At 37.1% G+C, this 14,888-nt stretch overlaps 1 protein-coding gene across 7 annotated transcripts in view; it reads left to right on the top strand.

Annotated features, from left to right (window-relative positions):
- The window catches only part of utrn (utrophin), a 327,279-nt gene that overhangs the window by 112,925 nt on the left and 199,466 nt on the right, over positions 1–14,888 (top strand). Inside the window, exon 1 of one of the 7 annotated variants that reach the window (XM_057822872.1) lies at positions 5,561–6,527. The exons of the other annotated variants lie outside the window; for them this stretch is intronic. Within the exon in view, the coding sequence (XP_057678855.1) occupies positions 6,381–6,527 (147 nt within the window). The 5' untranslated portion in view covers positions 5,561–6,380. Of the gene's footprint in view, positions 1–5,560; positions 6,528–14,888 lie in introns of those variants that run through there. 7 annotated transcript variants of the gene reach the window in all.

Genomic DNA, 14,888 nt, shown 5'->3' with positions numbered 1-14,888 from the left:
AAATGTTCTCATCTATAAACTTTAAAAGTTTTAATCCATGAATAAATAAATGCATAAAAGGTTTCCAACAATTTCGAATGAACATGACAGACGAGCACATAACTGTAGAGTCTACAAGGACATCGCCATTTTCATGATGATAATACACACTCGGCAGGAAAACAGCACATTATTTACAATTTATTGAACTCACCTTGGACGCCATGAACTGTATGTAAAATGTTTTCCAGGGGTTTAAGAAGACACAGAGTCACCGCACTAAATGTTAATGCTAACACGAAACGCTATGCCAATGCTACAAGTTAGTTTAGTGTGTGATGATCACTCAGCACAGACCTTTAAAGACTAAAGCAACATGGCTTATCTAGCCAAGATAAGAAAACAAAACTTACCAATCATCACCTGACACGTTTCACAAAAGGAATCTGGTATTGGCACAGATAAGCGTGTGTGTGGGGCGAGGGAGTCGGGGGTGAGGCGCAGAACGCCACATGAGTGACACGACCATACACTGCTAAATGTGTGCTAACTACACATACAATAAGAAAATATCACACATTGTGAATTTATGACGGAAACTACGCAAATTTTCATCTCGTTCCCGTGTCATCAGACGACAACTGGCATCCATCTCGTTATGTTTTAGTCTCCCAAGGCGTGTTTTCAACGCGTCATCGTGACGTTTTTGTCATTAAAGAATTGTTGACGAAATATTTTCGTTATCGTTGACGAAAACAAAACTTTTACATGACAATATTACAATTTACCAGTAGCTTAATAAGTTATAGTCATATAATCTTTATCCTCTGTAAAGAACAATGACTTCGAGTGCTGTACTGATAAGCTGAGAAGTAGGAGTGGGGACCTTTTGGTACCTCACAATACGATAAGATTTGCGATACAAAGGTCACGATAACGATCTGACGATATAGCGATACAACGATTTTCGATACACTGGTCAGGAAATCCTTCTAGGATATTCTACAAAAAACTAATAAACAGAAAAACAAGCTTCTGCTGTGAATTGGAATGAGTTTATCACTAGTAGATGTCCAATCCATTTGAACAGGGAGGGTGGCAGCGAATGAACGAATTTTCATTCGCTGCCATCCCTCCCACTTCAAACGGATTGAACATCTATGGCCGTCAGTGGCAGCCAGTGCCAGGCAATGAGTAATTTTGAGCCATTTAAGGTAATTTACCTGTTGATTTTCAGTTACTTCCTGTTCATTTTGGGGTATTTTATGGGCCTCTTGCTGTTTATTTTGCATTACAGAACAGGAAGTGACCTGGGAATCACCCAAATGAATAGGCAGTGACTCAAACTCAACAGGAAATGACCTGTAAATGCCCCAAAAATCGCACCGAATGACTGTGAATGCTCTGGTTTTGAATGAACGAACGTTCCCAGTCTAAAAGCATTGGGCGTCGAGCATCGTCAATGGCAGCCTTTAAAAAAAAAAAAATATATATATATATATATATATATATATATATATATATATATATATATATATATATATTTTTTTTTTTTAATTGACACCTTTTTAAAAAGATATCTCGATTCTTGACAGGAGCATATCGATAACCTTTTGGGATTCAAAGTATCACGATATATCACAATTTCAATATTTTGTCACACCCCTACTGAGAAGAGTTGAAATGTCTCAGCAACAGTATAGTTTTGCTTATCTTATATACAGGGGTGCACATATTTTTTTTGCCCAGGTTCTCAGAGGAGGACCTGGAGATGTGACTTGGTCCTCATTGAGCTTGAGAGCCGACCCGCCTGATGCGATAAAATTATGACAAGCTTTAATTAGAGCCAATTACCTTTAATTAATTATATAAACAATTAACGCTTGATTAACATCAACTGGCACAACAAAATTGCCATTACTTTGAAGTGAAATGTAAAGAAATAAACATAAAAGCACTAATTCAAAATAAAGGGCATTCATATGCGGCTCTCACATTAACTCCAAGCCTTTGTAAAAGTGGGATGTCCTCCTCATAAGAGCTCATTGAACGTGCATGTTTAGCTTTGTGAAATGCGAGCAAAAACACGTTTGTCAGCCCATGGCGCTGTTCTACAATAACTTTATTCCGCCACTTGTCCATAGGGCGAGTGGGGTCCTGTCTGACATCGATAGTTTGATTAGTTGCCACATGCTCTGTTTTTTTCATGCTTTTCAAAGTTTGGATGGCTAAAATTATTTGACCCTACATAAAATGCGCTGCTCTTATTAGCGACATTGGGATTCTCACGGCAAATGTTGCACCACATTTCCGTGCGAGCATCATTTGCTTCTAGCCATGGTACCTCCTGCAGCCACTTTTCAGCAAAAGTCCTTTTTTTCCAGTAGCTCCGGTGATGTCTCTGTCGTCTGTCTGTCTGTCTGTCTTTTGACGGGGGTGGGGGAACACGGAAATAATTACTCAGTGGGGCCTGCCTCTTTGACATTTTGAGAGGTGATTTTCTCGTGTCCGCCGCAAATACAGTGGTCAGGCAGGTCAGCCATTGGTACGCAAAAGCGTATGGAAGCCGTTGAGGGCCAGCGCGTTTGTCTATGTCCGGTACGCATGCGCGCATGCGGACCACTTATGTGCACCCCTGCTTATATATAAGTATGTGAGTGTCTTAAGTTTCGAGTATGGTCAAGGAACAAATTAAAGTCTTATCTCAAATCACTACTGTATAAAAAGAAAAAAATCCAATTTAATTCTTTGTTTCAATCCTGCAACCCTGGAAAAAGCGGTTTTCTACTAAATCCTTAAAATCCCCCAAATTAGTGTGACGTTCAATACCCCAGCAGTGTCTGTAAACGTCTCAGCAAAGCGTCTCCAGCAAAAACAAGACTTTCTGTGTACCCCTGGGGCCCCCCCTGACATATCGCCTTAATTAAAGCCCCATCGTCTGTTTCTATCTCTGCCGCGCTTCAGATTGATGGATGGCGTTCAAGTGTGAAAAGTCATTTGGTGAAATCGGAAAGTATTCTCCAGCTGAGGAAAGCCTTTTTTTTCTCCCCCTTCATAACTACACATTTACAACCTACTTTTTGACCACTGGCTTTTTGGAAACACACAAACAGACGCTCACATAACTTTGCAGCTGATGCTTTCAGTGGTATTAACAATAAGTGAGTCAACAAAACAGTGTGGTGTAAATCCCTGGAAGTCAATACTGTGCTTTGACTGAAATGACTCCTGTAGCGCGTTAAAACCTTCTCTAAACACTCTTCTTCTACAAAGCTTAACATAATCCCTCTAACACTGTCTATTCGTACGCATGTATGTGTTTGTAATAATTACTAAAGCGGCCTGTGTGGGTGTCAAATATTTGCTTTAACTCCATCTGAATGCGGATTATAACTCTGGAAGTTTGAGGCTCTATTGATATACAGTTCAAGCTAGCAATGACCTTTGAGGCTCTATTGATATACAGTTCAAGCTAGCAATGACCTTTGTCCTGAATACTAGCGCAACAAGCTAACAGTTTGAATAGGTGATGCTGTGTGTAAGCATTGCTGTTTTCTATGTGTCTCCCGCATTTCCAGTGGAGTTCTTATGCTTTTTTTACTTCTCGCAGTGGCAATTTTTTAGCTGCACTTCAAAGTGGCGCGCCGCTCTTACGCAACCTCTCTCGGGGTCAGGAGCGTCACGCCGCCTCACCGCACCGACTGAGCCGCTCGAAGAGCCCAACGTTATGGCAATTATCCCGCCGTGGAGGTGGTATTGACGAGTAAAATAGGACAGTGGGAGCGGCGTGCTCAGCTCCTTAGGGGTTCATTTACGAGGCACCGTTGATGAGATGGGTTTAAATGACCTCAATTTATGCTCATGTGGGGCTAATAGTGCTTTTAATTGTAGTATGACAATGTTATTCTGGTGATATTAAGAGTTTTCTTACAAATTGGTCTTGTATCATTGCAGATTTATTCGTAATATTAATTACCGCGTTGTTTTGTTGCATAAGTCACAACAATAATTCGAATACTTTTTATCAAATGTATGACTTGATTACAACTATCAGTCATAACATTTCAACTTTATCATGTAAGATAAGACTTTATTATAACTTTGTTTTTCTCCAATTAAAAAATATATATATATTTTGTGCATTTATATTGACTTTTCATCAAATTTGAACTTGAAAGTTTTCACTACATTTATGTTTCAGCACTTCTGTTGGTAATATTACATCATTCTTGTCACAAGGCTTTTCTGGTAACTTCTTAACTTTAAAATTACAACACTTGTTTCTTATTACTATGATTAGTTTTTTTTTGTTTTTTTTTTCCACAAAATTTGCGACTTCATTTTGGTAATTTTACCACCAGTTAAAAAACGACACTCGCGTAACAGTGTTTTCACAAAATTCACTCCACTGAACCTTTTGACTGTAACATTAATGACTTAACTCTCGTAACACTGTGATTGTCTTGTCGCAAAATTTTGAATTAATCGGAATATTGTGAATGTATTCTCGTAACAGTACGATGTATTGTAAAAATTGGAATTTATCCTAACATTCCAACTTAATGGTTGTAGCAGTACGACCGTCGTAAAAGTGTCAAATTTTGAATTTATCTCAATTTTATGACTTTGTTCTTGTAAAAGTATGATGGAATAGTACAAATTGAATCTATCGCAACTTAACTACCTAATTCGTGTAGCAGTATGACGTAGTATCACAAAATTTTGAATTTATCTTAACATTCCGACTTCTAGCAGCAGTACTTCATAATATACTGTAAAATTTTGAATTTTTTTCTTAATTTTATAACTTTGTAAGAATTTGAATGTACCGCAACTTTACGACTTGATACATCATACTGCGACATGAATTATCATAAAAATTGAATTTATCGTAACATTCCGACTTCATTCTTGTAGCAATACGACTTCAGAAAATATATTGTAAAATATGGAATTTTTTCCTGATTTTATAACTTTGTACTCGTAACAGTACGACAGAATAATACAAATTTAAATGTACCACAACTTTACGACTTAATACATCATACTGCTACAAGAATTATCATAAAATTTGGAATTTATCTTAACATTACAACTTAATTCTTTCAACAATACGATGATTGTAAAATATCGTAAAATGATGAATTTATCTCAATGTCATAACTTTGTCCTCATAACAATACGATGGAATAGTAAAAATTTGAACCGTAACTTGACGACTTAATTCTTGTAGCAGTGTGACGTATTATCATAAAGTTTGGAATTTATCGTGACATCCCGACTTCATTCTTTCAGCAGTATGACGGTTGTAAAATATTGAAAAATGTTGAATTTATCATAATGAGTTTTATTCGTAACAGTACGGTGGAATAGTAAAAAAATTGTATCGCAACATCGCGATTTAATTCTTGTAGCAGTATAATGTACTAGTATTATCATCAAATTAGGAATTTATCGTTACATTCCGACTTCATTCTTTCAGCAGTACGACGATCGTAAAATATCGTAAAATTTTATTGTAATGTTATGACTTTGCTCTTGAAGCAGTAAAATTAAACAGTATAAATTTGAATGTATCGCAACTTTACGACGTGAATTTATCGTAAAATTGCGTCAAATTTTATTCTTGCAACTTGACTATTATTGTTACGGCAAGGACCACCACAGATTATGCTATTATTTCCGATTTATATAGGATATTTTGCTTGTTTGTTTCCTGTAATAATATTCCCTAGAAATGTGCAACTTTATTCCTGTAGTTACGACTTCTTAATACCAGTTTGTATCATAGTTCTGACTTCATTTTCATAATTTGGGGACTTCTCATAATTTCCCAACGGTTCGCCACATCCCATCCTGTGACATAGTTCTATTTTCTTGCGTATTCTTCTGCTCAAAGGCGAGTTTTGTGTTTCACGTGTGTGGTGTCAGAAATCCAACTGGGACTTTTACTGCCAGGAAGCTCCGTCTAACCCCTCCTTCTCTTTTACGCGCGTGTTATTACTCAGCCGCTCTCAGTGTTGATGTAGCGGCTGCACAAAGGAGGCGCTACCTGCCTCCCCTCTTCTGCTCTTACATCCCGGCTCCTCTCACAGGCATTCTCACCCCTCTTACGGGATCAGCTGAAGTGCGTAGACCATCCTATTTTTGACGGACTCTGCACTTTTCAAAACATTTCCTTTCTCCGTTTCTTTTTTTTTTTTCTTCAATCTCTCACGTCACAGCTGATTTGTCTCTGTATAGTGTGGGATGAAAAGAAGAGCCACGCTGAGATCAGCGTGCGTGTGAGTGAGCGAACGCGTGCGTACGAGCAAGAGAGCGAGCGCGTGCCTCCGCTCGGGTCCGCCGGGCTCGCGAGGGAGACGGTCACAGCGCCATGAGCGGGTTAGGGCAGTGATAGCATGCGGACCGGCGCCAGGCTGCTGCACACTTGGAGCAGTCCTAAAATGATGGCCATGGTCCGGACCTCCCTCCAGAAAGTGGTGGTCTTCCTACACAGGCTTCAGAGGATGGCAATTTCCTCGCCGCGCTACCAGAAACTCTGCAAGGTACGTGCACAGGAGGGAGCGATGAGACCACGGAGAGTTTATTTTGGATGCTTAAGTGGGCAAAATCACTTCCCGTCCTCATTTTGTCGTGCGAGAGAATGAAGCGGACAACTTGGACAGGTTGTTTTCTGAGACGTTAGTCACTCTTCATCTGTGTTTTTGTTGTTCTGTGTGAAATTGATGATTTGAGTCTATTTGTGATGGTTGTGGTGCATATTCTCGAGGTACTTTCTTTCAACACGCTCAGACTTTTTGGTCTAATTCATGACTGTACTCGATTAATAATTTAGGCTGCCGTTCTCGTACTACTCCTCATGTGTTTCTCTGAATAACATTACAACTTTCTTTTGCTGGACATTGGGTTTTCTGTTGTTATTCTCATGATATTACATGTTTGCATTTGTTTTAAATGAACAATTTTTTATTCATGGTCACTTTCTGTGGTCTCTTTTTACACCTTTATTCTCCTGTTATATCACTTTGTTTTCATCGGAGTTTTTCCCCATGTAGTCGTATATAAGAGTATTTTTATGTTATTGTAACTTTTTCCTGATATTCTCCTTCATATTTGTACTGTGCATTGTATCTGAAGACTTATTCTCATATTCTGATTTTGTTTTGTTTTGAGTATTTTACATTGTTTTCACACTGGTGCGACATGTTTTCCACAATTAATGATGGTTTCATAATGCAGTTGCATTTTTCTCAAGATATCTTGTTTTTTCCTCAAAATGTAGAAGAGTAATCTCATAATAGTCTTTTTAACCCCTTGTAATTTATTCTCATTACATTCCACGTTTTCAAACACAAGATATCCATGTAATAATTGACATTATACTGGAGTTGGAAGTTTTTGTAATATTACTCTTACTTGAGTATTTTTATTTTGAAGTAACGCTACTCTTACTTGAGTGAAATTTTTGGCTGCTCTACCCATTTCTGGCTGGCGATGAAACCCAGATTTGCGCGTAAGTCCGATTTAAGCCTTCAAATAACTCGAAAAACCCTCTACATTACAAAAAAAACAAAAAAAAACACGATCCAATAACACGTATTATACATCATTGTACTGTCCTCGCCAAGACGTTGGAGCTAGGTCCTTGCTAGACAGCGAGCTAAGCTCCGAAATGACGATGTCAGACGTCCGTGTGGTTTGCTGACTTTATTCAGCTGCTCAAGACATCAACACTTGCAGAATGAAACTAAAATAAAATGAAATTAAATCAGTCTCATCTTCAATAACAGCAATTCAAATTTGCGTTTACAAGTACCCGCTGATACAGCAATAACAAACGATGAGCATGTATTAGCGTCCGCACATCATCAAAACAATCACATCAAGTATTCGACCACAATTTAAAACGCACAATTAACAGTACAAAAGGGGGTATATATGGACAGAGGTAGTCACCGGGTTATGACGGACCCGACTGACGCGATTTCTACTTTACAACGCCTCGTCATTCTCTCGTCATTTTTATTTTTTTTTAAAATTTATTTTATTTTATAAAGCGAGCGCATGTATAGCCGCGCCCCCCCCACCCCACACACGCACAAACAGAGCAGATGAGTGGCAGAGGTGACAGCCTGCGCGCACATTTGTTGCTTGTGAAGCATCCAGAGGCGACGGCTGTACGTATATATATACAAGACTATTCCGATAATTGTCTTATTTCTTGTAATTTAAAGTGCCTGTGACACGAAAAAGCATGTTTATTTCATAATACACGCGTTATTTTATTCTCCTGAATGAAATGGACCTCTTGGATGTGTGGAAAATCGATGAATATATTTATTCAATTTTTTTTAATCCCGCGCTACGAAAATGACAGACTTCCGGCTTCGGTCTTGCATTGAGGAAGAGGGCGCTGTGACGTGTACGGGAGAAGGAATCCTCTTCACTATACAGCCGTACTGTTGTATGAGAAGGACTAAGGATTCAGCTGATTTTGCGGATTAATTTGTTTATTTTTCGCATCACGCTAACCAAACGGCTGCTGAAAAATCTTGCTGTACGAGGGAGTGGCGTGTGAGCCTTTTTGGGGTTTCAAAAGGTTCCCATTCACCGGTGGATATTGGCCAAAACAAACCCTACAACTGTGGGACCATGGAACTTACGAGGAAGTGAGTCAACATCGTGTTTTGTATTATGTCAAATACTGGGATCATTTTAATATGTAGGTGGCTTGCATTTCGTTGGCCAACTTGTCGCACATCCCCCCGCCGGGAGAGCACTATACTCTGCTTATTGCCCTCTTCAGGTGCCCGGTGTTCGCTCAAATTTTCCAACCGATCAGAAATTGCAACTTTACGTTAAAAATAGCTGCAAATACAGCGATTACAAAGTAAACATTGCAAACTTTCTTTAAATATAGGGCTACTTACTTTTGATCATGGATGGGCATGTAAAAAGCTCTCCTAATACACATATTGTCATGTTAGCTGCATAAGAAATGCAGCTGCCCTGCTCCACTGAGTCTCTGGCTGTATACGACTTCGCTGTGTAGTAAAGCATTATTTTGCCATATTCGTAACCATTTGCTACACGCTCCTCCGACGTCGGCTGGTTTGTCCGGCGGTCATTGTCCAGCTGCTTCCCCGTAAACAAGCCTTCTGCCCTGAGCAGGGGAACAACGAGCTCTAACCGGGCAGGTTGCCCATCGGCGAAGACAATCGACAACCCAGTCATGATGTGAATTGATCCGGGCTAGTTATGTGTGATTTTCCGCTTCGAAGACTTTGAAACATCACTCGGTTCGGGTTAGCATGTCGGCTAGCTGTCATGCCTCTTGGTTTGTTTACATTCTCCGAAGCCGGGGGAAAAAAATGACATAAGCCCGACTTAGGTGGCATAAAATATTGTTCGGGGGGTGCGACAGTAAAGGTGAAGTTGACAGTTTTGGCCATTATGGAGTAATTTTGCCATGTCGTCCTGAATAAATGCATTTTTATTATTTCATATTCCATTTAGCACAAGACTTATTTGTCATGACCATGCAATTTATTTAGCTATGGGGGAAAAATACTTGGATATAAAGAATATCCTGTAAAAATATTGGAGTAGAGAGACTGAAATAATGACATAGTGCGTTTCTCTTCGTCGCGTTTTCCTCGTTCTGAATAATTCACCCTCAGTGGGCTGCATACTAAATCAGATGAAATTGTTACTCTGGTGACGTCATCCACCTGTTGGGGACGCTAGAGCCCTATAATGGTAGGCGTGGCTAACTGGCAGATGAAAAGACTAATTTCTCATCATCCGCGCTTTGCTAAATTGTTTTATATAGTCGAATCGTCTCACAATATGATTCTAATTCACATAATAATGCTATTTAAGACTTTTTTTTTTTTCTCCTGTCATATGTCGTATGCACTTTAATTCTTATTACAGTCCACATTTTCCATGTAACAATTGGCATGCTTCTCATAAATATCAGAACTTTTTATAGTAGCACAACTTTTTCCTATGATATCATAATTGTTTCCTGAATATGACTATTTACTCCATATAATACTCTAGGTCATTCTCATGATCTTTCCAAATTTGACGATACGAGTACGTCCACTTTTACCCGGGGCCTTTTGTTTACAAAAGGCCAGTGCACGGTGATGTAAGGAGCCACAGCTGGTTGGCAGCTGGCTCCTTTTCATCACAGAGGATTTGGCCAGCGAGGAGGGGGGGAAACAAATGCATCGCAACGGTTTGTGACGGCTTGCCAGCCTCAATCAAAGCAACATGTGACAGTCCAGCCTAAGCCAGTCTTAATCCATAAATCCATCATTCCTCAACGCTCCGACGTAGGCAGTTTGCTTTCAGGTTGACCTTTTTGTGTATGTGTGATCCTGGCTGGTTATATTTACCGTTTTAGCTTCATTCACATATTTTTATGAATGTTTCTGAAGTAAAATGTTACATTGCAATACCACTTTTTTTTTTAAACCTAAAAGTTTAAAACTGACATTCTTTATAACTGTTTGTAATACAGGGGTATCTTGATTTACGAAGGCTGTGATAGCACTCACTAGGCCACGCCCTTTCAAGACAAATATTTAACACACAAATATGTCAGTACGTACAGTAATTGAGTTTTTATAAGCAGCTTATTTCTGTTTTTTTTTTTTTTTTTTTTTTTTTTTTTGGACAGAATAGCATTGATTCGCAAAGTGTGGTATAAGTACTTGGACTACATTGATTATATTAGCTCCCTCTAGTGGTACGTAAAAGGATAACAAAATTAAATGTTCAAACTGCCTGATTTTAAAGGGGTAGAAAGTTTATTATAGTCAATATCATACATTTGATAAACACACTTCACTTGTATTTAACTTTGAATTGTAATCATTTACATTTTTTTAACTTATTTACTGCCCACGACCGTGATGGACGTCTCTCTTTAACTTGATTTTTACCCAGTTTGATTGGATTCGACATCTATCGCCATCACCGGTAGCTAATTTGTTCATCATATTTACATTTTTCTATATTCAAGCACATTATTAATGGTTGAACAATGCTAAATAGGATTCCATTTACTTTATATGTATTAAAAATGGATTATTGAAACAGATTATTAAATTATTCATTATCAACATTTTTTTAAATTCGGAATTTATGTAAAAATATTTTGCAAATACTGCAACTCAATTGTTTGGAATTTAGCGTAACCATATGTTTTTTTGTTGTTTTTTTTTTTCTCCTAAAGTTTTTGAATTTATCGTAACATTACGACATAATTCTTGTTATAGTATGATTTCATTATGGCAATTTTTCAATTAATTGTAACATCCCGATAATTTATAATTCTCGTAACCTTGACTGGTGTGCTAGTGTTATTTTCGATATTCATATGATTTATATGCAGTAACTTGTTTGTTTCTCGTGATGACATCTGCAGTTTGTATCATAATAATGTTAAATATACTTTATAGGCATTAAAAGTAGAGCTAAATTATTTATGAGGTCGTAATTCTTGTAAAGATGTTTGAGAATACTACTGTTCCTTATGGAAAATTGACGTAATTTAAAATTATCTGTTTGATGGGCTGGTAACCGATTAGGAGCATTTCAATGGAAAATACTATAGAGTTGTCTGATATTCTCGGGTAGCTAATAGTGTTGGCTGATAAAAGCATTTATAAATAATATCGACATTGGTTTTTTCATTACTGGTTCCGGGCCAATATGCATGTTTCCTTCAAAGTGAATGTAGAAGCCTTCTGCCTTTGTACAAGGGCTGATCACAGCCTAGCACAGTAGTTATTCTTATTGACCATTAGATGTCTTCAATCTAAGATGCTAGGGATTTGTGATGTGGGCAGACCATTTGACCTGGGCAACACATTACAACCTTGCATTGCTATTTTATTTTTGACATATTGATAGGATAAGTAATTTAGAAAGATACGGGGAATTCATTTTTCATCGTTGACAAATTCAAGTACTGCTCATACCGTGGAAATCCAGCACATTATCTTTGTGCCAGATACCTGCAGAGATTGATTCCCAACTGCAAAGAAGTCTATTAGCGCCCCCTGAGTTGCATCAGTCGGTCTGACTGAGGAAGTCACACCATTCCCGATCCTCTCAGGAGCGCTCGCTTGCCAGCCTCCGAGTTGGACCGCTGACTTCCGCTTCATAAATTTGAGGGCTGAGCCTCCTGGGTCGCGTGAACGTTTCCACCCATATTTCACTTGAAGGAGTTACAAACGTGTTATATCGATTTTTGTACTCCTATTTTTCCGTAATAATTTGTTATTTAGCTGGTTCAATTTCTTATCTAAAGAGTTGTATATCATGGGGTATTGTGGTTCATGGTGTATTGCTTTAATATTTGTTCCAACAGAGCAGAGATTTAGGTTTTGTCGCATCCACAGTTTTTATGTGTTGTTGCTAGGTGTAAAATTCAGTATTTGGACCATAGTAATTATTCTAATGTTAATAAGCCTTTGTGTTTGTTTGAGCATTTTTGTATTTAACTGACTGGCTGACATGGGTGGTGACTGAGGTCCAATTCGTTCTCTAACAGTCAAAATGGACTGGACATCTATTGCTGTCAGTGGCACTGAAACATGATCATTCACAGCTAAGGCCTCCCTGTTTAGATAAAATATTACCAGGTTTTTATCTTTTAGTTAAAAAAAAAAAAAAAAATCATTCAAAAAATTTAAAAAATTTAAAAAATATCAATTAAAAATAAGTATATTACTGAATATATTGCAATAATGATTAAATATTTTTATTGAATATTTCATTTTTTAATTTAAAATATATTTAAATTTGTATTTTTTTCATTAAAAAATTTAAAATAAATAAATTTCAACATTTTTTAATGAAATAAAAATAAAATACCTTTTTTTGATTGAAAATGTTACAAAATAATAAATGAATAAGAAATCTAAGAGGCATATATAAATATATATATATATATATATATAGTTTTTTAGATGTAATTTTTTAAATTTTTAAAAAAAATAAAATATGTAAATGTAAATTTAGACAAAACACACATAAATTAATGATTAGTGATTAGCGACAGCTCCAAAAAGTTTTTGGACTTTCCTTTATTCATTTTTTTTTTTTTTTAATATAAAAGAATCATAAAAAAAAAAAAAAAAACGTAAAATAAAAAAACAAATAAAAAGATTAATTAAAAATAATTATCATATATAACATTACTATTAATAAATAATATGATAATGACATATTCAATGAATGTTTTCTTTTTTATTTAAAGCATATTTAAACATTTTAAAAAATAGTTTTTTTTTTTTTTAAATCAACATTCTTCATTAAATATAATAGAGTAATGACTGTTTTTTTTTAATTATTAAAAAATAATAAATTCAATAAACAAAATAATGGATTGTATATATATATATATATATTTTTTAGAATTTTTGAAATATGTAAATGTTATTTTAAATAAAAAATACATAAATGAATGAATAGAGGCAGCTCAAAAAGGATTTGGACTTTCTTTTATTCATACATTTTATTTTTTTTATTTAACCTTTTTCGATATTAGCCCCCCCCCCTTTCTTTTTTTAAAAATGTTTTTATTTTTTATTTATTTTTATTTTTATTTTAAACTACTAGAAAAGAAAATTTTGCAGTCAACTTTGAATTTATCGCTGCCAACCCCCGCCCCAGTCGGGGTGGATTTGACGTCTATCGTCGTCAATGGCAGTAAAACAGTTAAGAATGTATAGCGTTTTTTTTTGTTTTATGTGTCAATTTCACAGTTGACGTCAACTGGGAGTGGCAAACAGCTTTAAGCAAGCACTCTTATCAGTAAGAACAAGTACTTAAAAAAAGTCTCACTCTACCGCACATTAGTAGTGCCATTGAATTTTTGTTCATTTCGGCTGCTTTTGTATCGCCCTTCTGTTCCGCATTCATGGCATTGAATACAACCAGAAGCCTTTTTATCATGCTATTTTTAGTTGAGTTCTCTCCATTACTTGCACACATGAATAGCTCTCATCTCTTCTCCATTTCTTTCCAAGCAGTTTATGTTTAATGAGGTGCAAACTAGTCTGGTCTGGATTAACTTGTGTCCTCTGTTGACGAAACAAAAATTGCAGGTTTTGTTTTTAAAGCACACTGCTTAGGTCGGAAAATCGGAAATTCCCATCCTCTGTGATTTAGACGCGATGTAGATTCTTCATTATTCTTTATTGCTTCTTAATAATACCTTGACACTTTCAAAATGAAGTGCATTTATGGACCTCCAAGCAAATATTTCCTAGCCATCACTCAGCGGGGATTATTAACAGCGTGGCGGTCCATTTGCGCATCCGGGCGTGAGTATTTTGGCGAGGACGGAAATGCATTGTGGGTAGGAGGGCGGGAGAGGCGGATCTGTCTAATTTGAGCCGGAGCAGTCTTACGAGGGAGACTGTCTGCCTGCACCTGAGCTCCTATTAGAGTCTAATAACCCAGAGGAGCGCTTTTGGAGCTCAAGGTTAGACGGCGTCTGACTCACCTGCCCTGCGGCATTTGTGGTATGGAAGTAGATGGAGCAAGATGGGCTGTCAAACTTGATTTCGTACAGGGTCACGTTGTAGTTATGGTTGCATTTTGAGGGATGGTTATAAGAGGGAAACCACTTACAGTGTTGCTCTGCTACAGTGTATTGTGCTTCAATGTATGTATCCACCTGAAATCACTTATTTTTACAGGCTAAAGGCCTGTCAAGTTGCCACTCGGCTTGTTTTGGTTCTCCATGTGGACACCAACTTTGAAGTCCGACTCCTTCGTTATTTGTGAACGGATCGCCATGAAATTTGGTAGCTATGTAGTAGGGGTGTGCCATCTTTGGAACCCCACGATTCGATTTGATTACGATTTGGGGTGCTACG

This window comes from Corythoichthys intestinalis, chromosome 19 (genome assembly GCF_030265065.1).
Source record: "Corythoichthys intestinalis isolate RoL2023-P3 chromosome 19, ASM3026506v1, whole genome shotgun sequence".
In the NCBI taxonomy this organism is placed as follows: domain Eukaryota; kingdom Metazoa; phylum Chordata; class Actinopteri; order Syngnathiformes; family Syngnathidae; genus Corythoichthys; species Corythoichthys intestinalis.
The sequence above is the reverse complement of the archived record's forward strand: the minus strand, read 5'-3'. Positions and strand labels throughout refer to the sequence as shown.